At 50.5% G+C, this 27,421-nt stretch overlaps 1 protein-coding gene across 6 annotated transcripts in view; it reads right to left on the reverse strand.

The window, feature by feature from the left end:
- The window catches only part of syt7a (synaptotagmin VIIa), a 58,995-nt gene that overhangs the window by 8,616 nt on the left and 22,958 nt on the right, over positions 1-27,421 (reverse strand). For 2 of the 6 annotated variants that reach the window (XR_003786273.3, XM_029154574.3), the window contains exons 1-6: positions 15,023-17,184; positions 11,346-11,477; positions 3,313-3,415; positions 1,333-1,600; positions 701-870; positions 281-395 (exon numbers count right to left, since the gene is read on the reverse strand). Coding sequence is in view for 5 of the 6 variants with exons in the window: in XM_029154574.3 (XP_029010407.1) it covers positions 281-395; positions 701-870; positions 1,333-1,600; positions 3,313-3,415; positions 11,346-11,477; positions 15,023-16,083 (1,849 nt within the window). In the remaining variant the exon portion in view is untranslated. The other 4 variants (XM_029154577.3, XM_029154576.3, XM_029154578.3 and 1 more) reach the window with 4 other exon arrangements.

Here is a 27,421-nt window from a genome sequence, read left to right on the forward strand (position 1 = left end):
CCCTGAGCTGGGAAACATACAAATGAGGAGGTATTTATGGAAACAGGGCCGGGGATTTGTACCGACGCTTCTGGAGCATTATCATATTTTGAGATACGGACAGTGTGACAGAAAGAGGTAACTCCACAACAAATGTGCCGCAGAGGGAATTTCACTTTTAAAAGTAGCTCCAGTCTGGAGTGACACAGATTTGGCCCAAGATGCTGGTAGATAGATGCACCTTTGAACGCGGAGCTGGAGCCCGGTTTATGAAGAGGGCGGGCGGGTGGACGTTACGTACCTGAGGTGCCCCCGATGTCCATGGCTTTGAGATGGCGAGCTTTGATGATGTTCACAGTGATGGTGTTGGCAGTGGGATTATAGCAGAGGGACACCAGCAGATCTCCTCGTCGTCCCTGAGGGGCACACACACACACACACACACACACACACACACACACACACACACACACACACACACACACACACAGAGGATGACTCAGACGCCAAAAAATCGGATTTCATCAGGGGACAGCAAACGCCACATTAGTCACTAGCTTGCGGTCCTACGTCACTGACCCCTCTGCTCTGACCCCAGCGCCCCACACGCAGATGCTCCAGTGACCACACTGAGCTCACCGCTCATTCTTAAAATCACGTCACCGGAGCTCACGCGCTAAAAGAGGCGCCGCGCGTCCTCTAGCATGGATCTCGGCCTTACACTGCCATCACTGCATGGCTTGAGCTCCTTCCAGAAGGTCTTTATCTGGCCCAGTTCCACCTTGTTCAGCGGGATGGACACTTCTCCAATGGGGTCGTTCCTGCTGAAGCGGTCGTAGTCCAGCACCTGAAGGTAAAGCGTGCGCTCTCGCACTTTCTCGTAGGGGAAGCCTGAAATGCAGACAGGGACAGGGATGAGACTCCATCACATCACTAGACATCATCATCTCAAATTCTTCACATACTGTAGCACTTAGTCCTGTTGCTATTGTGGGAGGGTTTCTGTTGTTACTGTTGCACCTATTCACAGTGGGCATCAAAAGAAATTCACGCCGCAGCGGTTGAGACGACGTCCCGCTTTTATAAAAACCTCCCGCTACTTTCTCGAGCTGGAAGCAAAACCATTGTTTTAATTTCACACATCGGCTTCTCACAGCTCCCACGGTGTGAGATATTATGAGGTGTATTTTCAGAATGCACTGGCTTTAAGTAAATTAACTGACTGTTCTCGTCCTCATCTCCCAGTCTCTATGATGAATTTTCTCAGCCAGAGGAGCTGTGGTTTCAAACACATATCAATAAATTGAACTGAACTACTGTGGATTTTAATGAATATAAATAACAAATGCTGACCCTCAAACAGGAATGTCTCGTTCCAGTGGGGGTTGAGGTTCTTCCTCTTGACCTTGGTCTCCAGTTTGTGCTTTTTGTCGGGCAGCAGGTAGATTTTGACGAAGGGGTCGGAGGTGCCGGAGAAGTCCTTGGCCGGGAGGTCCTGACCCCTGAGGACCTTGACGGTGAGGGTGGTGTTCTGGAAGCTGTAGCCGATGCTGAACTGGATCCGGCCGAGCTTCTCGCTGACGGGCCCCTCGCCGTCGTCGTCCTCTGAGCCCGGAGACAGCTGTGAGGCCACAAACGCAGGCAAATGCATATTTAGCGCCCAGCCGCAGCGGCGGCGGCGGCCATTTGTAAAAAAAAAGTTCAATCCAAGGACACGCGCTTTCTCAGACACGAGCACGTGCAGACAGACCTTGGCGGAGGGACGCTGTGAGGGGAGCCGATTTAAAAGCTGCGTTTCTATCATGGCAGCTCCTCAAAGGCAGAGATTGGTCTGACATTAAGAAGACTGAGAGAGTTTAATTTCCTTACTAATGTTCTTAAGAGGCAGGAGGTGCTCAGATTGGAGATAGGGAGCTTTAGACCCCCCGTTCTCCCTCTCAGCCACTCTGTCTGCGTTATCACTGCTGTGCATTAAAAGGCCACTATCTGATAGTAAGCAGAGAGGGAGAGAGCGGGCGAGAGACAAACAGAGAAAGCGAGGGAGAGGGAGCATTTTGCGAGAACAAGCCCGGCTTTAAGGTCACTTCTTCTGTCCCTGCGCTTCACCTTGTTCCTCCCCGTCCTTCATTTTTCCTCTCGTCCCACAGTTCACACTGGAAGAGAGCATTTGAGGACTGCCGTTCATGAGACCACTGTGTTCAGGGGCCGGCTGTGGCACGTTGAAAAGGGCTGGTTCGCATGCTAACGCGCTCCTTCTGAGCAATACTTGATTTCAATTCTTCTCCAAAGTGACAAAGCTCGCTCCGAATATGTCAATACGGGTTTTAGGAGACGAGCAGAGAAAGTCTAATTTCTCAATCGCTGCGAGTCACCTTGGATGGCTTGTCTCGCTTGATTGCCGCTGTAGGAACTGGCAGAGTGTGTGTTTTTTCTATTATGGCTCCCTCATTACCACGTGCAGCTTTAAATCAATCTGTTCACGGAGGGTGATTCTGCAACAATAGCGCTCTCAGACCGTGGTCGATGCTGCTGTATATCACACACACACGTGTCTTCGCTCACAAAACCCTTTCCTCCGCTCTTCTTTCTTCCCACAAGTCTTTGGATTCTGACTCGCACTCAGCCACTGGTGCATTAATGAGGTCAGGCACTGATTTTGGGTGATAAATCCCGGCCCGCTGTCAGTGCTCTCATTTCCTACCAAAGGTGCTGGATTAAGCGGAGGTCAGGACGAGCTAGCAAACTGGACCAGGTTCCACCCAGTACACAGCTGTACAATAGAATGTCATCTGAGGTCTGCTAATGATGCTATCAGGGCATCTCTAGGCCTGGCACTGATGCAGACTGATGCTTTGGTGCCTGATTTGGCATCGTCCGATTTTATAGAACTGCATAACTGCTTACTGGACTGGCCCTTAAAGATTTCCTGCAAGAGTAAGAATTTATTCTCCCACTAATAAGTGTTGTCTCTGTTAGCTAAAGCCTAAATGGCTCCACCGTTGTCCAATAACCATTAGACACGCGAATGAGCCGCGTCCTTCATTCTGCTTTGACTCAGTCCTGCATAATGTACTCCCTGGTCCTGGCACCGTATTTATTAAGCAAATAAATAAAAGAGAATAACACCTGTCTTCCCTGAAATCCTGGCTCTGCGGGGCCTTTACAAGCAAACAACAGAATTCAAAGATGTTTACACAGATCTGATACATTATGGACTGTACTCCCATGTTTGTCCTGTGCGGTCTGTGATTTCAATACGGAGCCTGGGAGAAGAAAAGCGACAGCACAACAGACAACTGGCTGTATATGAAGATTCATGAGGCAGAGTCTTACCATGACCATGTCTCCGGTGAGAGAGTTGGCCAGATCCGTTACGGAGGAGTGGCCGTCAGCATCGGGGGGCTGGCCCTTGGGGCTGTTAGCTGGCTTGTTGCCCCTGTAAGCAAAGAGAGAGTGTGACCCAGAGGCAAAACAGCAGGGACACGTGCTGAGAAGCAGAACCAGAGCCTGTCTGAGCGCACAGGGAGTCCAACCTCCACCTGTTTGGCTCGGAAACAACCAATTGAGTCCAAGTTCTCTTGGAATAGATGTCACTTCAAAGTGGATTGAGCTTTCTTTAGCGATCGTGAGCAAGGCCCAACACACTCTGCCAAAGGCTTCACCGATTCACAGCGAGGGCTAGAACACAGGACATTTGATGCAGTGAGTTGAGTTTGATGAGACTTGGCATTTGAGATGACTGTACATATGTCCAGTGTGGCAAACATCCATGTCGCTAACAAGAAAGTTACCTCCATCAAGTGCACAAAGACAGAAGACAAAACAAAACCACCAAATTCAACACAGATAGAAACCAGTTCATCATGATAAAACCTTATTTCCTCTGATGATGTTAACAGGACACACATGTATAATGACATGTATAGCAACAAGACGTCACTATATATATATACAGTAGACAGACATGTATAACAACACAGAGAGGACCGGACGTCGTACATGACAGATGAGAGCTTTGTAACGCGTGTTTAACTCTCTCAGTTCATAGTTATCTGCATCAGCAAGAGAAATATAAAACAACCCATAGGAGAGAGCAGAGGTCTCCCATGGCACAGCTGCTACTCAGGTACAAATGTCAATAGATGTTAAGTTTAGTTCCTTCCAAACATAATGTTAAAAAAACATTTTGGGAGAAAATCCTCTATGTTCATACTGTACACAATGAAAAGAAGAAGAATCACAAAGTGTAAAGGAAAGGAAATCAGTAAAAGAAGACACAAATCATAAGAGAATAAATATTATGAGCTCAAAGAAAGCATGAGAAGAGAGAGAAGAAGAGAGAGCAGAATGCCAAAGTCCTGGCCAATGCAATGTGAGACACTGGACACGCAGCACTCCATAGATGACTGGTCAAGGCACATGGAGAATACTGTCGGGTAATAAACAAACAGTAACAAGAAGAGGAACACAGAAAGAGAAATGAACAGACGCAGAAGATGCCGTCGCAGACACACAAACCGGACAGAAATCATAAAGACTGCAGATAAGATAGAAGTTCAACGAGGAATGTGAGAAAGAGAAAAGCAAGCGGAAAATTATTTATCTGTGTTAGAAGAGATAGCAAGTATTAATAGCATGAACAGTGAGCTTACGAAAAACCAAAAAACCAAACAGAGAGTGAGATCGTTACAAACACCGGCACATTAGAGAGAAAAAACAGAGCTGCAAGAAAAGATAGGGAATGAAGGAAGGAAAGCCTGGAAACACAAGAGAGGCTTAGTTTGGTCAGTGTGATAAATATCAAAGAATAAGACACAAAAATAAAGAGCTATGCACACGTAATATTTCAGGAGACAAAGAGGTGAGCATGCTAAAGGGAGAGAAGAGCACAGAGAGGAAAAGAAAAACGACAAGAAGGAGAATTAATCACCAGAAAGAGGAGAGCAAGAACCGTCGAGAGCTCCAAATAAACAAGGATGGGATATAAAATGAGAGAGAGACAAGGTGGAGATGCACCGTGGGGAAAATGATCAAAAGTACAAAAAGGGACCAATAGTAAGAACATAGGAGAAGCACATTTAGAGTGTTACAAAAGAAGGTGCTCGTCAATAGAGGCCGCGAATGAGAGGCGTTAACTTTATGGCCTAATTACCTGTAGCCAACGTTTAGCAACACTCTAAAAGTATGGACTCGAACACAGGGGCCAAAGCACAAACTGGCATTGGCTACATGTGCATATGGAATATATGCAAGTAGTTGTCACTCGGAGAGTGAAGGCAATGCCCTGGACAGGCAGAACACAAGGAGCCCATAGACGGTCGGTCTGTCTGTCTGGCCAGCATTCATCGTGGAGCTTTCGCTGAGAGATTGTCGTGGGTTTTGGTTCGTTTTGGTGTTTTGGGGGTCGCACGTCGTCACGAATTTGGATGGAAATTGATGCTGAATGCATTAATGTGTACATTTTTGCGGAAGACGAGGACAGAACCGGGGGGTGGGGGGGTGGTTGTGGGGGGGATTCACTGACAAATAGACAGACAGAAAAAGCGAGCGAACAAGACAAGCAAATACACAATCACTGGAACCAGCGAGGGAATCAGAGCAAGACGGAGGGGAAGGAGGGATGTGGACCATTCCGAGAAGGCAAAGGCGCATTCATCAATCTGGTTGGTTGCATTAGTTGCCAAAGGAGGGAATTGCATCCTCAGGAGCCTGTTCATTTAACATTTTTCTTTTGTCAGACTCTGAACTGCAGGCCTGAGTTTGAGGGGGAGAGGAAAAGGCTGCGTGAAAACACCTGCTCACACACTGTAAGCTGTAGAGCCAGGAGACGGACTTAGAGTTTGAAGCAAAGCACGGCACCTCCCTCCTCCTCCACCTCCCAGCCGTCGATGTGGGAGTGAACGTTTTCAATTATTCATTCTCCTTCATGCTTCATTCAGGGGTTGGTTGCATTCTCAGGTAGGAGCTGGTGCAGCCGGGGGAGGGGGGTGGTGGTGGGGGGGTTGTGTGGGGGGGGGGCGGCCCTTCTACGGGCCCTGCTCTACAGTACCTGAGGTGGTCCTCTGCTCCAGCGCTGCCTCCAGGCTCTTTACACAAAGCGGCTGCTGTTGCAGGTTTTGTGCACAAAATAAAGCACTTCCTCCGGATCATACAGAATATCATGAATCCAAAATGAAGCTCGGGCTCATTTGATTTAGCCTCGGGAAGAACAAATGCATTGCGGCACATGGCAAAACTACAACCGCCACATTTCGATGCCAATGCTTCTTCTGTTCGATACCTTGGGGGGGGGGGGGGGCTGATATGGACATTGACGCTTCAGAGCCTGCAGTTGTCTACAGTATCCAGTGGGAGGCAGAGTGGACTTGAGTTCAGATCAGATTCTCCCACAGCAGAGGCTCAGAAAGTGGGCTGTTGGCATGGCAACGGCTCCAGAAACACAGATCATACATTTGGGGGGTTTTTGGGTGTGTGTGTGTGTGTGTGTGTGTGTGTGACAAGAGGTGGATGGGAGTGGGCACAGGGGAAGAGGGTGTGTGGAGGGAGAGGCAGCAAACAGGCAAACACACTGAGAACAAAGAAGATAAGGTTTAGGATATATGACAGGTACGGGTGAGAGCCTCGCAGACACACACGTTCACGTGAACAGACATATGGAGGCAGGCGGGGCCACCGTGGGTTTCACCGTCCTGTGATACTATCCTGTTCAGTTACCTGACCGACGGCCAGCGGCTCGAAGGGAGCGGTCTCCACTTCTAGGCTGGAGAGAGACGCGAGAGAGAGAGAGCCCCCCCCCCCCCCCCCCCCCCCCCCCCCCCCCCCACACACACACACGCACACGCATGCAGGCTGCCCACCCTCCGCAAACACGTCACACTGAAACAAACACGCTCGCCTCAGACCATGAAGTGATGTGTCTCGCTGTCTCTGCTCCGTTTCATGTCCGCCCACGGGGTCGCCGCGTCTTCGGGGGCCTCGGCGTTCTCCCCCAGATCACGCACCAGCCGCTTACGCAACCCCCGCGTCCGCGCCGAACACGCGCGCGTCCGCGGCGCCGTCAGCCGGCCGCTGCTGATGCCGCCGTACGCGCCGCGTCTCCGCCGCCGCGCGCCTAATTACTTCCTGCGAGCTACAACTGGAAATGGGTCTGGAATAGCATCATTTACTGGAATCCCATTTCAGGAAGAAGCAGCTCGGGAGGCGCTAAATGCCGCCGTCTGTGCATCTGCTTGTGTCAGTGAACCCACGAAAGCAAAGACAATTCGGTCCGAGCTGGATGTTGATAGCTTTGTTGTTTGTTACACACGATGAGGAGATACTGAAGCAAACGGGGCCTAATGTCTTCGGAGCTCCACCTCCCTTTATGGCCTCCCTGTAATCTCTGCAATCGAACGCTCGTGCCTCGGAGCTCCATTAAAACACCTCAGCAACGGAGGAATCCTCAAAACACTGAGTTCATTAAAACTCCGAGCACAAGTCCAGGGAATTTTTCCTGAACCCTGTTCCAGCTGCTGCAGATGTTGCCCCCGCTCTGAGGCCGACCACCGTCCATCTATGGAGCAGCATGAGGAGCCGTCCTGACGTGGATGGATGTGGATCCGTGACTCCATTCATTCCCACCTGAGCGCCATCTCTCACCCCCTCTCTTAGCGTGTGCAGTGAGCGCATGCATCCGCGTTTTCCCCCCTGTGAGCATGAACATGGTGGCCACGGGGAGCCGACGCCTCGGGGACACTGAATAATCAGCCCAGTAACAGCGGGAGCACAGTGTCAGATTAACAGAGCATAGACTAATCAATTTACATGTTTATGCACAAACACAACTACACATTAAATCATGTGAAAGAACTGGAGGAACTTTTTATTTATTATTTAGGGAATTAAGGCCAGAAACGACCACTAAACCGTACTCTGTACATGCCAGCGCCCGACAAACATTAGTTTAAAAGCTCCTCAGACTAATGCAGTTAGAGCACAGACACACAGTCGTGATGTTAAATAAACACACGTTTATATTGATTTGGGTAAAATGTCATAATCGCCATCCGCTCTGTTTGTCTTAGCCTTTCATATGAAGTTAAGCAATGTAATAAGCTCATAAATTATAAAGTAATCTTATGTATCCCACTTGGCAATTAACAAACGCTTAGAGAATCTCGCAGAGTGCATCGTGACTCTGAAGCGGAGAGGAATGCACGTATATCTATTAATATCTGCAGGATATATTCTAAAAGGAGAAACAAACTCACTGGCTTACACAAAATGATGTAACATGCATGGATGAATAATTGAAAGACCACAGGCAAGTGGATTGAATGTTAATGTGGCACAAGGACACGTCCCGCCTCCTCCGTCTGAAGCCTCCGCTCTCATTGGAACCGTTCGCTCCTCGGTGAGAGATCCAGATTCGGAGCTCTCGGGGATCGCGGCGTCTCTTTATAGCAGCACTGGAGGAGCGCGCGCCGCATAGGTTCACTGAGTCGCCGCGCAGTCGTCCGCGCGCGCGAGGACCAATGAGGCGTCAATGAGCCGCTCCAGCGTTCTAATTAAGCTCCGGAAACCCCGCGACCTATGGATGCGCGGGATGCAAACATCTGAGCGCGCGTGGACACGGACCGAGCTGTGATCTAACGCCCCCCCCCCCCCCGTCCCGTCTGCCGCTTCAGCGCACGAGCTAGTGAAAGCAGAACGCCTCCACCCGACACTCGCACGCACAAGGTCGGCGAAGTAGGGTAACGAGCATCAGGCGCCTTCTCAGCGGGATGAGAGCGCGTTCGCTGCGCGCGCCTGCTTTCAGACGGACTGGCACGAGCTGAAAAGCCTCTCTGTGCTTATTTGTACCTGCATGCTGCTTTCAGTGCTTCCAGGGGCGCTCTGATCTTTCAGCTACAGCTATCAATACAAGGATCAATAAAATACGCCACTACAAGTAGAAGCCTTTTCTACAGTTAAAGTAGCATATTCAACAAACTAATTAAACTAAAAGTGCTCATTCTGCAGTAATCTCTTAGTAAAAGTTAGTATTATAGAGTATATAGAACTTCTGAGGCAAGTATTTAATTCAAAAAGGCACAGGAATATATTTACTGCTACATTATCACCTGATGATAAATGACAATGTCCATCTCCTGTGGAGGTTGTGGGTTTGGATCAGATGAGTTAAATAAATTCATGGGATGGGGTTTGATGGATGCAGGTAGGAAGTCAGCACCAGAACCAGGGAAAACGACCCAGTCCCAGCACCGGTGCACCTTCCGTTCCTAAGGGGAAGGGTGGACCCGCCGCGTTTGTTTGAGCGTCTAAATTTAGCATCTAATTAAGGCGCCGTTAAATCATTTATTCTACATCTGAATGTGTAATTCGCCCTGAAACGGGCGAAATAAGCGGCTCAAGGGGAATGAGTTTACAGAAAGGCGGCCGGCTAAAGGGCAACGACGCGCAAAGCCTCCATTAGAGTCGAACCGCGCCTTTGACTTTGTACGCGCCCATTGTTCAGACCCGGCGCCGTCACTCAGTCCGTTTTGACTGAGCGAAATTAAATGAACCGCGGGTTAATCTGGAAAAGACCGGGACGCGCTGCAGCCGGCGTTAATGGGGGTTGAGTCCCGCCGACCACGCGGCGGACGGGGGCGCGGCTTCCGGCGCTTCCCGCTCGCCGGTCCGCTCTATTAGCGGACTCCAGGTGAACGCCGGAGCGCGGGGGGCCACATGTAACGCAACCAGCAAATTACGCAGGAAATTGCATCCCTTTGTGTTTCCGCTGGTTTCCCACTAATCCTGAAAAATGGAGATCGTTTTGATGTTCACCAAAGCGACATTTTTTTACACAAAAGCACTTTCATGCTTGTTTGTAACTCGGTTCGGTGCCGTGTTGACTCCGGGGGAAAGGCCGCGGGACGCTCGGGGGCGAGGGAATAAGTCGGGCGGACGAACAATCTCTCATTGGTCGTTGACGTGGCGCCGCTCTAAAGGCGAACTTTAAACGATAAATAAATGTGTATTAGTGGCGGTGCACCGGCGGCCGTGGCGGCGGCGATGTGACGCAGCTCACACGTGCTGCTTCGTTCTGCAGCTGCTCCGTCCTGATAAGAAAACTGTTAGCGTCCACATTGTAATGGAGCCCCCGCTTCAAAACACGTGTCAAATTGATGAAGCACCGGTGAGCGAGGAATAAGTGGCGTGACGAGTAAATTCCCCCTCCGCCGCCATTTTGTTTCAAGGTGTGTGTCGTGTTAGGCATCTCCAAATTGTCTCCGATTCGTCACGGAATCAAAGCGAGGTTAAAACGGCCTAATTGGGCCGCAGAGGACACGGCGTGTGTGGCGCGTGCCGAGGGCGGGACGGCGCCAAAACCAAGATCCCGCTTCAAAAAAAAAAACAAAAACAAAACAGTCGTCTGAGCCGCGTCACGTGACACAGCAGCTGTACTCGTTTGTCAGCCTTAAACTCTTCCACAGATATCGGTCCCGTTTCAAAACAAGATGCAAAAGCAATTATTCCGGGAGATGGGGCGATAGGAGCGGGAGCGGCGCGTCCTTATAGATGAGTGGAATTATTCTGGCGTCGCGCCTCGTGTGTAAGGTTGCTGGCGAGGAAAAGGTTTATTTTAAGCAGCGTGTTTATGTAAGTGACTAACATGTTGTGGAATAATGAGCGAGCTCTCCGGGCCCCTCGGTGGAGCTGCAGAGACGAGGCTCTCGGAACAGCGGCGGGTGATTGAAGATCGCTAATGAGCGCGAGGGGAAGAAAGGGAGCGCGGGGGCAGAGGGAGCCGCCGCAATAAAAGCGCGGCGAGACGAAGGAACGTGGCGATTGCCGACGAGGGGCCGCGTGGAGAGACGAACACGCGCGGATCAAAGCCGCGGTGGGAGACGCCGCGAGACGGGAGGCGATCGTCAAGACGCGCGGTTTTAGTCGAGTGGACGAAGTCTCAGCACCAAAAAAAACGGAGGCAGTCGGTAACGTAACACCTGTGAGCGTCTCACTGCGCTGATTTATGAGCTCATTACTGCTTTACAGCCGACACCTAAATTGCTTTATCTCCTTACTCATCTCCGTGTTACCATCGTTTCCCCCTGATTTTGTTTCACAGTCAACCCTCGGTTTTACATTCGCGACCACGATTCTAGCTCTGGCGCTATTTCAGGTGCAGGTCTGTGTCCTATCGCGCTCACTGGAAACGCTGTGAAAATGAAACTCCACTACCTGGATTCTGAAATCCTGCTATAGTTGTACTCTGTGTGTGTTCGCCCTCTCACTGACACACACACACACACACACACACACACACACACACACACACACACACACACACACACACACACACACACACACACACACACACACACACACACGTTATCCGGTACCTCTTCTCAGGAGGGGGCTCCTGATTGGGTGGCGGCGCTGCCTGTGCTGTTTCCTGCAGGTCAGGGATATTGGCAAAGTCATCTTGCTCGGCCACACCAATGGCCAGAGCCAGGACCACCATCTTCCCTTCACTGGCTCCCAATAAGCAAACACGATAAAAGAGGGCAGAAAAAGAGGCGAGAGGAGAGAACAGATGCAAAGGATAGGGGATTCAAACGTAAAGAAGGTGCGGTGCAGAGGGAGAGAAGAGAAGAGAGGTCATTTCAGGTGACAGCGAGGACAGAGCAGAGGGGCGGCGCCACAATAAGAGACCACATCAAAGTCAACGCAGGAAGCAGCAAAAATGAGACCACGCTCATAAAGAGACATGTGAGCAGTAAGCGCCGGGTCCAGGGAAGGATATTAGAGGGCCCTGAAAGCCAAAGGCCGAATTATTAAGAACGTAATGATCTAAATGAAGTGGTACCCGACAACAGGTGCAGGCTGTGTTCACATCACACACACAACAAACCATTAGGTTAAACTGTTAGTGATTAGATGATGACTGTTAATGGATGTGATATTCAGCAGCTACACATCAGCTGCCACACGTGCAGGTACGCACACACACACACACAGACACACACACGCATACATGCAAACACACACACAGACACACATGTACAGACCCACACGCGCACACACACACACACACACACACACACACCAAAGCCACACACACGTAAACACAGACAAACATACACACACACACACACACACGTAAACAGACAAACACGCACACATAAACACTCACAGAGACAGACACACACACACACATGCAAACACACACGCAAGCATGCACACAGACACACACACACACAAATGCAAACACACACACATACACACGCACGCATGCACACACACAGACACACATGCACGCACGCAAAGACACACACACACACACACACACACACACACACACACACACACACACACACACACACACACACACACTGTCATTTATCCAGTTATTTAACCTGCCTTCTGTTTTCCCTCCAGACTCACCTTTCCCATTCAACATGCCTGTCGTCTTTTTTCCAGAGTTAAGATTTAATTAAGCCTCATTAAGCAGATCTGGACTAATTGTTTCTATTTGAGTGGCGCAGCATCCCGAGGTGCTCGGTGTGTGTCATCGCTTTCTGGGTCACTGCTCTCTCACTCCTCCGTGTTGCACTCTTCTCATTTCATCTTCTCCTTTCTGCTACAGTTCTCCAAATCCCCCCCCCCCCCCTCCGTTTCCCTCCAAACCCCCCCCCCACCCACACACACACACACACACACACCACCACCACACCCCCCGTCACCCATACCCAAGGTTCTGTAGGTTAAGCTCCTGACGGCACCGCGTGAAAAGCCTTGACGTCACCCTGAACCTCACGGTTCGGTCCTCACGGCAGCAAAGGCTTTTCTCGCAGCGCCATTAAGACCTGTTCAATAAACATCCTGTTACACGTTTGCATTAGTGAAGTCCCTAAACCTTTCATGTGCTCGCAGCCCTTTCAGATTAAGCATCCCTTCGCTTGCAACAGTCGTCCTAGAAGCGTTTGTCCAAAGTGATTAATTCCCTTCACTCACATTTTCTGCCATTCATCCTTTACTAATGGCATTAGAGAAGTTCGAAAAGCGGCTTCAATCTTTTATCTATTACTGCAACCTATTACCTTTACTGTCTATTCCATCATGTGTTGACTCAATTATCAGCTTCAAATATACTGAGCTTTTCCACAGTCCTTAAGCCCCTTGGAAAGAGCGTAGCAGGTCTACAGTATGTGCTGTAAGGCAGGGTGCTTGTATTCACACTATAACCATAGGGGTTAATGAGTCCCCCTTCGCCCATTACCTCCTGAGAACAGTCATTAACACTCGAGAATATTGGTAAAACGCTTCCGTTAATGTAGGGAACGTTACGGTCATACTACGAATGGACTTTAATGACACTAGAATTATCGATCCCGTGCCGTGAAGGCTGCTCTCCCACGGGACACATTCGATCAGGCGTCTCCAAAGGCACATGAACACATGGGCCGAGCTCCCAGATGAGGAGCCGGGCCGCGATCAGCATGAACCCACTCGGACCGCGGGTCACGTCTGGCGCCGGGCCGCTCTGTCATCAATCACGAGACGCAGCCACGCCGACCTCAGCCGCACGCCTTTAAACGATAGCTGCTGTGCTCATGGGCTGTCACGGCCGCTGACCTTGGCGCGGGGATGGGCCATGTCTTTAGAGCAGTTAGTTAGCCAGTAGCAGCAGCTCAGCTGTGTCTCACTCCAGCGCCTGAAGAGGCTTTAAGGCACGTAAGTAAAAAAAAAAAAAAAAAACGAAGGGCGCGGAGCTACTGTAAAATGGATTCAGTGTGAGGGGACATTAAACACATGTTGTACCTCAGCGGTGTCCTTCCTCGTCCCTTCATCACCCTCATCGACCCCCCCCCCTCCCCCTCTTCTGGCCTGGAGTAAGAATACGTTGTAGGAGTAATGGTGCTGGTGACACGAGATCAATGCTTGGGAGTTAACACAAAGCTACACGCAGCTGCTTAACCCTCGCTCTTCCACTGATGCACGGCGACGCGTGGGCCCGTGTGGTGCGCACACGCTGGTGCACATGTCGACCCGCGTGCCTGAGATTTACAGTGATAGTGAAAAGGGGGCGCCGTCTAAACAGAAAATACCCATGAATTATGGATTCGGCCTATTGGCGACTCCTAAGCGGCCATTAAACGGCGACAGGCTCGGGCCTGTCATCATTTCATTGAGCTGGATGCGATGAATGTAAAACCTAGCGCCACTTTTCGGCACAACGTGTGGTGAGTATTAGGAACCAGCTCAACCAGCTCTGTCCGGAGAAGACAGGCTGAATGCCATCCAGACAGATGTGGCTGCTTAGCAGAGCATGCAGTGTGAGCATTGAGCAATTTATCACAGAGCGAACCATGAGTAGCAAACAAGTCCCAGCATTTAACACACGATGCGATTCCTTTCAACTAATTGCTCATATATTATTGTGCATTCCTATAAATTAAATATAGTTTCTGCCAAGCTCATAGAAGCATTAGGTGAGCGTACGCTCCCCCACTAATAGGCACAATTTGTAATTGTGATTACCAGCGTGTGGCCTAGGATGTCTTAATAAAACGACACGTTGATCACTCTCCTACACAAACCACAGGCGTCGGAGCTGCAGAACAGCTTATTTACATTTATAGCTCTATTCTCATTAAGTATTATGTTATTAAGTAGTCTGGCCTCCTCATCCTCAGCACAATGAGCTATAACACTGAATGGATCACAGAACCAAACACACAGCACACACCCATTAACCACAGCACACACATACTGTATATATGTTTATATATTGCATTCATATGATTATATTGTACACATTTTGACTTAACTGAGGAAATATCCTTCCCTGGATATCAGGTGCAAAATAAACCATTTTTCACAAAGGTAAATTATTTCATACTTAAACACTATCAACTACTTGGATCTATGCCATTGTACAAAGGATCAGAGCACAGAGAAACAAATGTATAAGTAAATCATAGCATATACTATAAAAACACATACAGACAGACAGAGATCCACACAGGTGAAACTAAAAGACTCCATAAATGTATGAAGAGCTGTAGAGACTCACAGGAAGGACTTGACGTCCAGGCCTCGGTTCTTCATCTGGTCCATCATGTAATCCCAGCTGCCAGGGTTGGCACGGGACCGCACCCCCGCTCCACCTCCTCTGCAGCGCGAGGCTCCGGCCGCGCCGCCCCGCGCCATCCGGGAGCCGCCTCGCGTCCCCGCACCGCCCCCCTCACCACCGCTGCCGCCTCCCTGTCCTCTCCCAGCGCCCCCGCCTCCCCCAGGCTGTCCAGGTGCCGTGTGCAACTGTCCCAAGCTCTGAGACGTGGACGGCGGGTGGCTGAGACCCGAGCCCGACGGGTGGATGAGAGGCTGCTGGAGGCTCTGCTGGCGCAAAAGCGTCCGAGGCCGGGTGGGCCCCGAGGAGACGTGCTCCAGAGTGGATGCATAGGATAGGACGGGATCCCCAAAGCTGGGAGGGCAGAGGAGCAGGGAGGACAGAGAGCGTGAAGAAGGCCACGGCCGGCAGAGGATGGGGCGGTGAGGAGGGGAGGGGGTGGACCACGTAGAGGCAAGAGTGGAGCCGTGGCGAGAGGAGGTGAGTCGGCGAGGTGAGGTGGCGAGGTCACGAGATGGGATGCGGCCGAGGATGAGACGCGGCGGCGCCGCGGCAGTCACATTGACGTCAGAGCGGACGCGGGAGAGGTCGCCCGAACAGGAAGTTGATGATGGAGAAGGGAAGGAGTGCGATGGAGTGGCGTTAGCGTTGGGGGGCAAAGAGGAGGTGTCAGGAGGAGGAGACAGGAAGAGGAGGAGAAAAAAAGACAGCACCGTGAGGCAGCAGCAGTAACAGCAGTAGCAGAAATAGCAGTAGAAGGTGCAGCCCGAGTGGTCGCCGTGTGCTGTGTACCGCTGGGGCTGAGGCTGCGGCTGCGGCTGAGGGTGAGGCTGAGCGGCCGCCCCGCGCGCCTGCGGCGCGTGTGAGCGGGCCGTGCGTGTCTGCGGAGCCGGAGCGAGCGCGCGTGGCGGCGGCGGCCGGACGAGCGCCGCGCGACCGCGCGGAGGCGCGCGGCTGGAGGCTTTGCCGCTCCCGGCTCTCCTGCTCTGACGAGAGATCCCCATTTCTCCTCCTCCTCGTCAGGCTACTCGCTCCATCCCTGACGGCGTCTCCTCCTGTCTCTCGAAGTTTTTCCCCTCTTTTAAACGCACGCTGCACCTCCTGAGACGCGCCAGCAGCCAACCAAGTCCGGTACCAGCGTCCGACCCCCTCCCTCCGTCAGCCTCTCACTCCTCCCCTTCTTAAATGACTTTAAATGGGACCATTTCTTGTCTTAACGCTCCAGTAGCCACATTGCAACAAGAACTATTTTTCTTACTCCTGAGTTTTGTGGGCTTTTATGTCGTCTCTCTAATGATTCTGATCACTAAATATATCCTGCTCTGCCTCAGATCGCTGTGTAACCCAGACTACCAGAATCAGGTCAGGAGAGAGCTTCGCATCAGTTACTGTAGGTGCAGTTCACTCTGCTAAGGATTAATTGACCTATTGCATTTAGTATAAGGCTTTTTTTCCTGTGCGACATGTCATAACACAAATAACAAGATGAAAAACATATTGAGAGGTTCTGCTGAAACCAAAACAGTTCATGGACAAAACGGAAAAAAGTGGGTTTACACGGAGAGAGAGGGATGGGGAGAATAAGAGCAGAGGGTGACGATGGCGGAGAGACAGAAAACGGGGTGCGAGACACAAACACAAGAGACACAGACACTCATAGCAGACTGAAAATAGAATCCAATTATAGACAGGGGGCAAAAAGAAAGATGAGAGGAAGAGAGGGAACGGGGAGCGAGGTAGTGACGAGCGTAAACGTGTTGTGGAGCCAGAAATCACAGGCGCGAGGTGCTAAAGAAAGGTGCAAAAGAATCATGGGGAACTGAAAATTAACTGCCTCATTCACAACACGCTGAATATAGAGCCGGCGTCACGCGTCCCACGAGCGCCGCCTCCGCGGTCCGGCCTGAATTCTGATGACATCATTTTTTTTTGCTCAAAGCCCAAGGTTTGAGTCTGGCGCCTGTCCCGTTCCCGTTTATCTGCACGCTCTCGTCACCTGAGTTGCACTCCACACCCCGCAGAACCTGACCTGACTTCATCTAATCACACAGCAGCGGCTGGAGTAACATTTGCATGACAATGTGCGTGTTCCCGCCGGATTCTGGACTCACTTGCTGGTTCTCAATCCTCCGGACTGCATGTGGCCCTGGACCGTCTGCCACGCACCGGCCTTCACTCCCTCTGTCACCATGCTCTTCACGCTGTCACTGCGATAAGGACCCCCCCCATCATCCCCATGCCCAGTTGCTGCCCCCTTCTGACCCCCTGACACCGCCCCACTGAGAGGGAGAGAGAGAGAGACGGGGTGCGGAGGTCCCACGGCAGAGAGGGGGGGGCAGAGGAGGGGGAGCAACAACAGGCAGAGGAGAGAGAGACCAGAGAGTGTGAGACAGGAGCGCACGCGAACAAAATAGAGCAACCACACGGCTAAGGAGGTGAGACAGGTCAGTAGAGCATGTGGGGGGGGGGGCGGGTCGAGCTTTCCAGGCCAAGTGAGAGGTAGGTAGATGAAAAGGTCTTGAGCCCGGTGTGGAGACAGAGGGGGGAGTGTAGCAGAGGGAAGCAGGGAGGAAGAGGAGGAGGAGAAGAATTCACACAGAGGCCGTGGAGGGTGCAGAACCAGAACCAGCCAGCGATGGGAGGATGACTCGTGATGAAGCCCCTCCTGCTCGTTTGGGACTCATCCAAAGTGACATTTGATTAAATAAATGTTCCTGTAAAACATCGATTACCCGATCTATTTTTAGAGCCCACTGTGTAACTTCGACCTTCCTGTCACTGGATCACCACTTAACACGGGAGCACAGGAAGTGGTGAAAGGCCGTGGAAACAGCGGTGGAGATAACGAGGGCGGTCTAATTAGAGGAAGCCCTCCAACACACAAATCATCCTCAGTAATGACTTAAGAGCAGTTGTCACCTCAGATTTCATCGCAAATCTGGTTTAAGTGTAAAATGTCACATCTATTCGGCAGTGATGATCAAAAATAAAGCACAGTAGTGCCCTCTGGTGACATGACTACATTTCATTAATATGCATGGCTCCCCTGCTCCAGGAGACTGGAATTATGAGACACATAAGACATAATCACCTGCTTTGTAAGTGTGGGCTTGGATGTGCTACACTTGTCCCCTTCCAAGGTCACCTTTCATGTTTAATTCTGACCAATTGACCTGACAGCGCATGTGGACGCGCCATCAATCACAATAGCACGGACGGCACTGCTGGAGCTACGGTCAACACAGGAGACACGGGCCTCATTTATCGCGCCAGCCGCAAGGTCAAAGTCTTTACTCTTTATTAGAAGTAGGAACATATGAATAAATGAGTCCATCAATCACGGGAGGGGATGTACGAGTATCGATACTGGTTCTGAGTGAACCGAGTGACAGGAGACGTGAGCTACAAGCGGTCTTTACGGCGCACGTGATCCACCCGGGACGACGGGTGAGTGCAAATTGTGCCATAACTGCTGGCATGAGGTGTGTAGCACATGCTAAATAAAGCAGTGGCTGAATGAGACCGACGGGGCAGGAAGATAACCTTCGATAAATGAGGCCCAGCGTCGTCACGGGCTGAAAGCTGCAGATCGCGGAAAATCTCACCCGGGAAATGATTTCCCAGCTGCCTGCTTGGAGTCAGGAGGGAGTCGCCCGTCTCTCCTAGTTAAGCGTATGCTCATAGTACCTTCACATAATTGAATGCTGATACTTTTGCCAGTGCACTACTCAGAAAACAGTTCCTCGGGCGCAGCACAGGAGAGAAATGTGACCTGCTGAAAAACAGCTTCACGGCCACTGAATGACGAGCTTCAGGCTTCCGTTAAAAAATGAACTTCTCCAGACAAGGCACTAAAGGTGGTTTCCCCGTGATCGGCAGCCATCATCTGCAGGGTTTTCAGACAGTAATCCATATATCCACCGCGTCCATGAGGCCACTGCAGCCTCCTCTCTCCAGGCGATTTAACACCCAGTCCTCAATGGCTAAGGACGAGCCGTTATTAGGCAGTTTATCAGGCGGGTGCGTGGTGGCAGAATGCCTGAGCCCAGAGCCCCTCGGTGCCTGGAGGGAGACAGGCATGGCCGCGCCGGTGCCTTATTACACTCAAGTGCCCAGTGAGTGAAAAAACACCGTTACCTCATCTGCCAATGGGACAGACAGTGGACGCAGAGTGTTAGTGTTAGGTATTAGTCGGATGGGGATCCAGGAAAAAGCCACAGATGGATGTAAAGCACACGCGAACACTGGCACCACACTGCAAACCTGGTGTAACGGTCAACCCTCTGACGACGCACACACGCACACACACACACACACACACACACACACACACACACACACACAGAAGGCGGGTTAGTGTGCACGCTGCTTTCGGAGAGGGGGGGGGGGCTACGCGAGGGTTGTCCGTCTCCATGGTAACACCCCATGGGAGAGAGGTGAAAGGTTAGAGGTCAAGAGTTAGTGGGACTGCAGGGCTGTAGGGAGTGGGGGGGGTGTCTGACCAGGTGCCTGCGTGTTCATTAGGAGGCTGCATCGGTTATGAGCCTGGGGGGGTTCAGGGCTGTGCAGCGTTGCCATTACAGTAATAACCAAGCGGCTGCAGAGCCGGGGCTGCGATGCGCGTGTGTGACATTTCCAACAGCAAATTATGACTAATCATTAGTAACCATTGATGCCCTCCAGTGTGCTAACGATGGGTGGCTTGTTATTATTGCCGTTATTACTATTGTTGATGTAAATGCATTATGCATCTATAATAGGTCCAGAAATGTGCAGTTTGTGTACGTTTTGTCACACTGTGACATTTAGGGAACGAGCGCTGCCAAAAGGCCTGCAGCTCCTCAAGACGAGAATTAGCAGAGGAGGAAATAATCGAGATTACGAAACTAGGTGGATTTAATAAGCGGCCTGGCGAAAGCATTCAATGGTTCAATTTGATGGCGCTGGCTGCAATAGGAGGGATGGAGCGGGGAGGGAGTCAGGCAGGGAGGCAAATGGAAGGAAGGAGGCGAGCGAGAGAAAGAGGAGGAGGAAGAAGGGGGTGACGGTGCCCCTGCCTCGTTACAGCCCTGCTCAGGGGGAGGTCTCTTACCAGCCTTGGACCAAGACTCACTTGAGTGTGAGGCGAGGATCTCCATATGGGGCATAGGGAGAAATGTTTAGTACGAACTCCTTGGGCGGATAGGAGCTCCACCTCTGCTGCACTGTGCTGCTGTCATTGTTATTCCAAAAGTCTCTGTCTAGATCACTGTGGCCAAAGAGAGAGACAGGTCAGTGCAACACAACTGTGGACAGCCTCGGCACCAACCAACCGTTCGCTACAGCTGCTCCCGCTGCTGGAGGCGACGCCGGGGCTCGGCGGGCGGAGACGGTCGGCCTCCTACAGTAGCTGCACGGAACGGGAGCTTTAAACAGAACAGGTCCGAATGGACGGGAGCGAGATTCTTAAATAAAATAATAAAAACGGGGGAGAAGCCTGGGAGGGAAAGGCATTCACAGAAGCTTCTCATCAAGCAATGCGCTGCAGCAGAGACACACACATACAGTATGCAGCAAGAAAAGAAAGAGGAGGTTAAAACCCGATGAGCGCATACAGGATGTCATTACATTCTGTTCATCTAGAGCGGCACCACATTCGAGGCAGCACCGAGACGTCGGGGCCTCCATCCTCTGCAGCGAGCGGCGGCAGCGCACAAACAACACGGGACACAGGCAGAGATTTAGACCACAGACAGTCGGAGCGGAGGAGGAAAAAGGTGAGCAGCGTCACTGATGTCATACACGTCACACAGCGGCAGCGCACAGAGAGAGAGGCAGCTGGAAGCTGGAATGAACAGCGCACGCGAACGCCGCTGGAGCCGGCCGGCCGGCGAGGGGGAAGATGCACAAATTAGGAGTCAGAATACGGTCACATGGCTCGTCGTTAGCGCCTGAATCCGTACGCGCGGGAAAGGAAAGAGGAAACACAGACACCCAGAATGAGGCGAGGCGACAGCGGCTACAGAAGAGAGGAAGTGATGAGCAGGTTAACACAGGCACAGTGTTGTACTTAGCAATACAAAGCTGACATTTGCAGGCTCTGACCTATGGTCCTGTTCATCCACAACACAAAATAGCTTAATCTGAGTTTGAGCCCTGGAAGAAACGTTAGACGAAGGTCCTCCCGGCACTCGGATCCGCCCGCCTTTACTTAAACTAAAGGCCTGCGCTCAACAGCCCGCGGGGTGAGGAGCCGGAGCGGGCTCCACAGGTACGATAATGCAGATTGAATCTACCCTGATTAAATCGCTACACGGCGTCGTGGGGAAATTGTGCTTTTCAAGATAACACAGCAGGCCCCCACTCGCTGCCTTGTTTGTGTGGCGAACGCCGAGGGATTAATGGACGGCCCAAACAGAGTTAATCACCAGCCGATTGTTCTACCCCGACCTGTTGCCAGGCACTTACTTGATGGCTTTCTTCTCCCCTCGCCCGCGCGATGAGTCTGGAGTGTCGGCCGTCTCCACGCCCGGCTTGTTCCTCTTCCCCTTGAGCCGAGCGGAGGGAGGGAAGCAGAAGGTTAGGCCTCGGACGCCGTGTTTGCGCTGCGCTAATTTCAAGTGTAAATGCCTCTCCCATTATCTCAGGAACACCCGGCCATCAGTCCTTTACCTGATGCTCTCCTGATTACACTCATCAAAGTCAAATCAAATCTGCCGCGGAGAGCCATTCCTGGCGGCGATTATCATCCACGCCAGCCTGAAATTTACACGGCAATTGCCTCTTCGAGGGGATCTGTTGTGTAGTGGAGGGAAGCCTCTGGAAAAGTCAGCTGCAGCGCAACCTGCCGTAACCATGGAGATAATGGCAATTTAAGGGCTTGGAGAAGGGGAGTCTGCCCACTGGAAAAGCTCATTACAGGTAAAGGTGTTCCTCACGCGTCACAATGCAGGTAATCTGTGCTGACACGCCGCTACGAGGGGGGGGGGGGCTGAGGGGCAGTGAGCATGGACTGAGCCTTTGGCCGTTTCTGGAGTCCAACTCGCTCAACAACAAGCCGCTCCCCGTTTTTGGCCAGCGGTCACCGGTCAGCACGGCCGAACCCTTTTTTCCCCCACAGATTGGGAGAGAGACCCCGACGTGTGGCACCGGGCCGAGCGAACCATCATTCACGGGAGCAGGGACGTGAAGTGGAGCTTCTTCAAATCCGGAATGATTGGGGAAAAGCATTTCCATCACATTACTGTCACAGCATCCGTAAAGCGCGGCATCGCTGCATGGCTTCATAGCACAGGTGTTCAGCAGAGCACTCCTCCAAAGTAGCAGCCTGCTGCACCACACGTGTACATCACAGTATACAGTATGTGCTAGATGAATGCAAAGCCATGGTTCACAGCACTAAGCTGGCTGACTGGGATCTATCGCTGATGCCTGCGCTCAGTTTCTAAGTTGAAGCTTGTGAGGAGATAATTCTGCTGACTGTCGATCACTGAGGTAACAGAGATAATCTCACGGTGACTCCATCCTACTCCAACACCGACCGCTGGACTAAACCAGAGCCGGCACGATTCCTACAGGGCGACAGTGATCGCCAACGAGGAAGCAAAGCTGCTCCTCTGTTGTTTAATCAGCACAAAGGAGAAATAGGAAAGTCCACAAATGATGGAACACAGATACTACAGGGACAAATACAGCAGGTGAGCAGCTGTTTACCAAAGGTGTGTCTGTAATTTACACACTGATGTCCTGATAAGCTGTAGACACAGCAGTGCTGTATAGCAACACATCACCAGGTTTAGAATGACATATACTGTACATTATAATGATGCCTTTGCCATTTATATACCTCAGAACAGACCAATCACAGCCTAAGATGATATACATGAGCACAGCTCAACAATAAATACTGTATTACCTGCAAAACAATTTCTGAGGAGGCAAAACCATTTGAATTTCTGTCAGGCGAGGACAAGCTTTTAAAGGAAACTCATGTATCATTCAGTGCTATCGTAAAATTTTCAGGAAGGTGGGAAGACACAGCGGGCGAGTGAGAGTCCAGCACAGAGAGAGAGGTGAAAGCCAAAAATAGAAATGAAATTAAAAAAAGAAACGGGCAGCCGGCAGGAGGAAAAAAAAAAAACAAGGACAGTGCAGGACAGAATGTGAGACAAAGAGACTGGAGGGACATGTGGGAAAGGTGAGTGACAGGAGGCCTCCGATGAATAGGATGTGAAAACAAGGAACATGCAGCAACGGGCCCCGAATCCCACAACCATTACTATCACACACACACACACACACACACACACACACACACACACACACACACACACACACACACACACCTTCCCTCCATGCTGATCATTTTGCCAGCTCCTCGGACATAAGGCAAGGAATAATGAAGAAAATCTGCTCAATACCACAGCGTAAAAGTGAGCAATTTCCCCTTTATCCACTACACGAGCGCCCTTAAAAAAGCTCCGGTTTAATTTAAGGCAGCCGGGCTTTTGTTACGCGACAAAGGGGTTTCACGCGATTACAGTATTCAGTGCTGTCTGGCTCCGAGCCACGGGTTCAAAATAGCTCCAGTTGATATAATGAACCAATTATGAGACATAAAAATTGCAGCAAGCCTCGACTTGGTCAAAAAATACTGTTGCACTAACACTTAACACGTAACAATCAAACCCAATCAGGACGCGGCGACAAAAGACACCGATGGAGCCTGATTCAGCAGATGTGCGGAGGCGTCGCCCTGAAATCACTGCGGTTGATTATCTCACCTCTCAATTAGTTTGACCATTTTCTCTGGGTCAATAAAAAACAGAACAATATCTCATTATATTTAAGCAAGGCCACAATTAACTCTTGTTTACTACCGTTACCATGACAACGGCAATTAACACCTGCCAAGAAGGCCCTCGAAAGGTGAGGGAGCACGTGGCTTCGTATGTGCTGAGACCAGATTTCCGGTCCTTTTTGGCAACACAGATAAGTGAGAAAATAGTGATTTTCGACCGGCCAGGGTGCTGCTGGGGTGTTTTTTTTTTGATGATGAATCCAGACATGAGAGGGAACCTACCACTCTGCCTGTCTCAGTTGGCAGAGCGCTGCCTCCCAACACCCAGCTGTGTTTGTTTGCTGTGAATTAGCAGGCAGCGAGAGTCTACACGCTCGCTCAGTATTACCCGCATCACATCATAATTAGAGAGGAGTGCACTATTAAAACGCTCGCTCGCCGCTCCATCATCGAGTGATCGGACGATCATCGCATCTGTCAAAACGTTCTGGTACCTGTGCTGTTGACGTGGAGCCGCACGCGGCACCGCTCCAGTGACCTGAACGTCCGTTCCAGGGCTCGGACCGATACTGTCATGTGATCAATGATCCCTCAACAATCCCAGCGATGACGAAGAGGCTGTCTTTAAAATTCTGCACTGATTGACTTCAACATCTTCTGCCTCATGTGACCGGTGTAATTACCAGGATCCTCCCAACAGCTGTGGGAAGCCTAACTCCCACTTAATGCCACCAAAATACCAAAGGTTGTTGATACAAGCCCAACAGGGATTGGATCGGGCTGTGAATCTGGTCGGGTCCAATCTCAGCTGCGCTCACAACTGTGTTACGGATCAAACGGCGCCGGGCTCACAGGAGCAGGCAGAGGGGTTCTGAATGCCAAACAGCCGCGGCTGCTCTAACAGATGTTAGCTGCACCACCTCTGATATGAGAAAATCCCACCCAACGCCGACAACACAGGCCCCTGCTGACAGCCAACAGCGCCACGGCTCAGCCACTTAGCAACCACCCACTGCATCCCAGTCCCCTTCCTCTTATTACCACCCTCAGCTCCAATTACTAGTTGTTTTAAAGTATTATAAAGACATAAAACAATCAATAGAGGAGAACAGTGCTGTAGAATCTGGGTATGGAAGTACTGTTGCGCATAAATATTACATTAGCTTAGCACGTATTCTAAAAATTTCATGCGGATGCATCTATAAACAGCAATAAGTAAACAGACTTAGCAGGCAGCAGGAGGAGACGGCAGCGTTGACTGTGTTTCCAGGGGGGTGGGATAACAGGAAGCCGAGCAGGAGGGAGGCTTCGGGATGACTGCACATGAGGACTTTTAAAATAAAACCCTTCACACTGGTTGCCAAAGCTAAAACACCCAAAGCAACACTCACCCAAAATGTCTTGTCTATTAACCTATGAATCATAACCAAAACTGGCATGGGCCCAGTCGCAACTGACACGTGAAGCTTTAGGCAAACATTTGTCCTTATGAAAGCTGACACTGTCAAAGAGTCCGGTCGGAAATATCAAAAATGAAAGTCGCGGACGTGGACTGGCCCGTGGCAGCTTTACGCGGAAAATGAACAATAACTGTTGAGCAGTTCTTAGCCAATAAATGCTCTGTATAGAAAATTAACCTGTACGCATTGAGAGAATGCAAGGTGTAATTTGCATAATAAGGGGCCTGAAAGTAGCCATGTAATGCAAATTATACACTATACACACAGTAATCAAATAATCAGGGCACATACTGTACAGCTAGGATGGAAAACCAGAGGAATGAAGACATCAAGAGGAGTGAGAGGAGACTGTAAACCACATACACTTCTTATAAATGATTATATTAACGTGAGAATTATTTTTAACAAGATTAGCTGTATGTACGCTTGGCTGAAAAGCAGTTTATCATTACACAAATGCCATTAATCTCAGTCCCGCGTTATTATTTCATACATTAAACAGATGTGTTTAATGCGGCTTCACACCAGTGCACAGCTGACAGGTTTCTCCAAAGCAAGTGGTCCGAGACTACAAAGGCTTTAATTAACACCTTAAAGCCGCTCTGCACTACACCCCCCCAACACACACACACACACACACACACACACACGCACACACACACAAACATCCTGTGCTGATATGAAATTAGAATAAGGCAACAGAGCGTCCGCTGAGATAGGAGAAAGGCATATTTTGCGAGAGAATGTGGTTGATAGCGACGTCTTGGGTCACGAGGCCGACCCATCAGCACGCTGACCCGGCACCGGCACCGGATGGAGATGAGATCCATTTACAGCAGTGCTCCCCAGTGGACTTCAGGGACTTTGAAAGGTGCTGGCAGCGGAACTCCTCCATCCACAGCAGGAAACTAGGAGTCATTCACTGCTCCATTTACTTTAAAGTGGAATATCAAATATAACAAGATGTTCCAGTGAGGCAAACAATAGAATGCGTTGTACCACTTTCCCGTTTCAGCACAGACCATTTCCCCCCCAGGTTCCCGCGTGTCATAATGGCATCAGCGAGTAATCGAGGTGCCGCCACGTCGCCGGTGATTCCGACAAAGCGAAGTCATAATGCGGCCAGGTGTGTGAGAACACAACCCGCCCCCTGTGGAGCGGCGAGCGCAAGGAAGCCGGCGAGAGTCGGCCCAACATTAAATTTGAAATAGGTGACCTGTGTTCGAGGGTTAAACAAGCACAGGATGAATCAGATATTAATTAACTCTAAAGGCATGCAAATCTACAGAAATCAGTCAAGTGAAGTGGCACTCAGCCGTGCAGCTCTGTCCGCCTAATGAGGAGCTGCCGCCCTTTAATCAATCACATTTCATAGCACATTATCACAAAGACATGCCCTCTATCAGAGGTCAGTCTGCTTGATCTGTGCTCTGTTTCATCCAAATGAGCGTGCTCGTCCCGCTGCTGTGTCAGCACACTTTTCTCATGTACTACAGCCGCTGCAGGAGCATGAGAGGTGAATTAGCTGGAGTGCGTCCCGATGACCGCAGCCATAAATCTGCACCGAGTCCTTTGATACTTTACTAGATATGAGACAACACGTGTCCAACAAGTGGTTTAGTGTAAGATTCTGTAGCAAATCTGCAAATCAGAGCAGATACATTGTCACAGATTAAGCTTCTAACTGCCAAAGCTTTTGGCCCGTTGCCGCCTGTCGCAAACTCCTTTAACAGTGTTAGTTAAAGTTAGTTCAAGTACTTGTTTGTTGGTGGAATAGCTTCATCTAAATGCATTTACTGTACGTCGCTACTAAACACATCGCAGTGTAAAAACTGCAACGTTTCCATGGGGCCACTGAGATGGCTGTAAAAATGCTTGCTGTTGCCATGGCGACGAGTGAAGTTACTGAAGGCCACTTATGTCGGAAAATGAGTTAACATGTTTTAAATTAACTGTCTAACTGCATTATTTCTATAAATAGACTTCTAGTTGGAAACATTAGCGTCGTTGTCCGCGTATTTGTTTGTGTACTTATACCAGGGAAATACTGTACTTCTACTTCCAGTACTGGTACATTTCAGTACTTTTTAACGTACTTTCATA

The sequence above is a fragment of the Betta splendens genome, chromosome 6, assembly GCF_900634795.4.
Source record: "Betta splendens chromosome 6, fBetSpl5.4, whole genome shotgun sequence".
NCBI classification, from domain to species: Eukaryota; Metazoa; Chordata; class Actinopteri; order Anabantiformes; family Osphronemidae; genus Betta; species Betta splendens.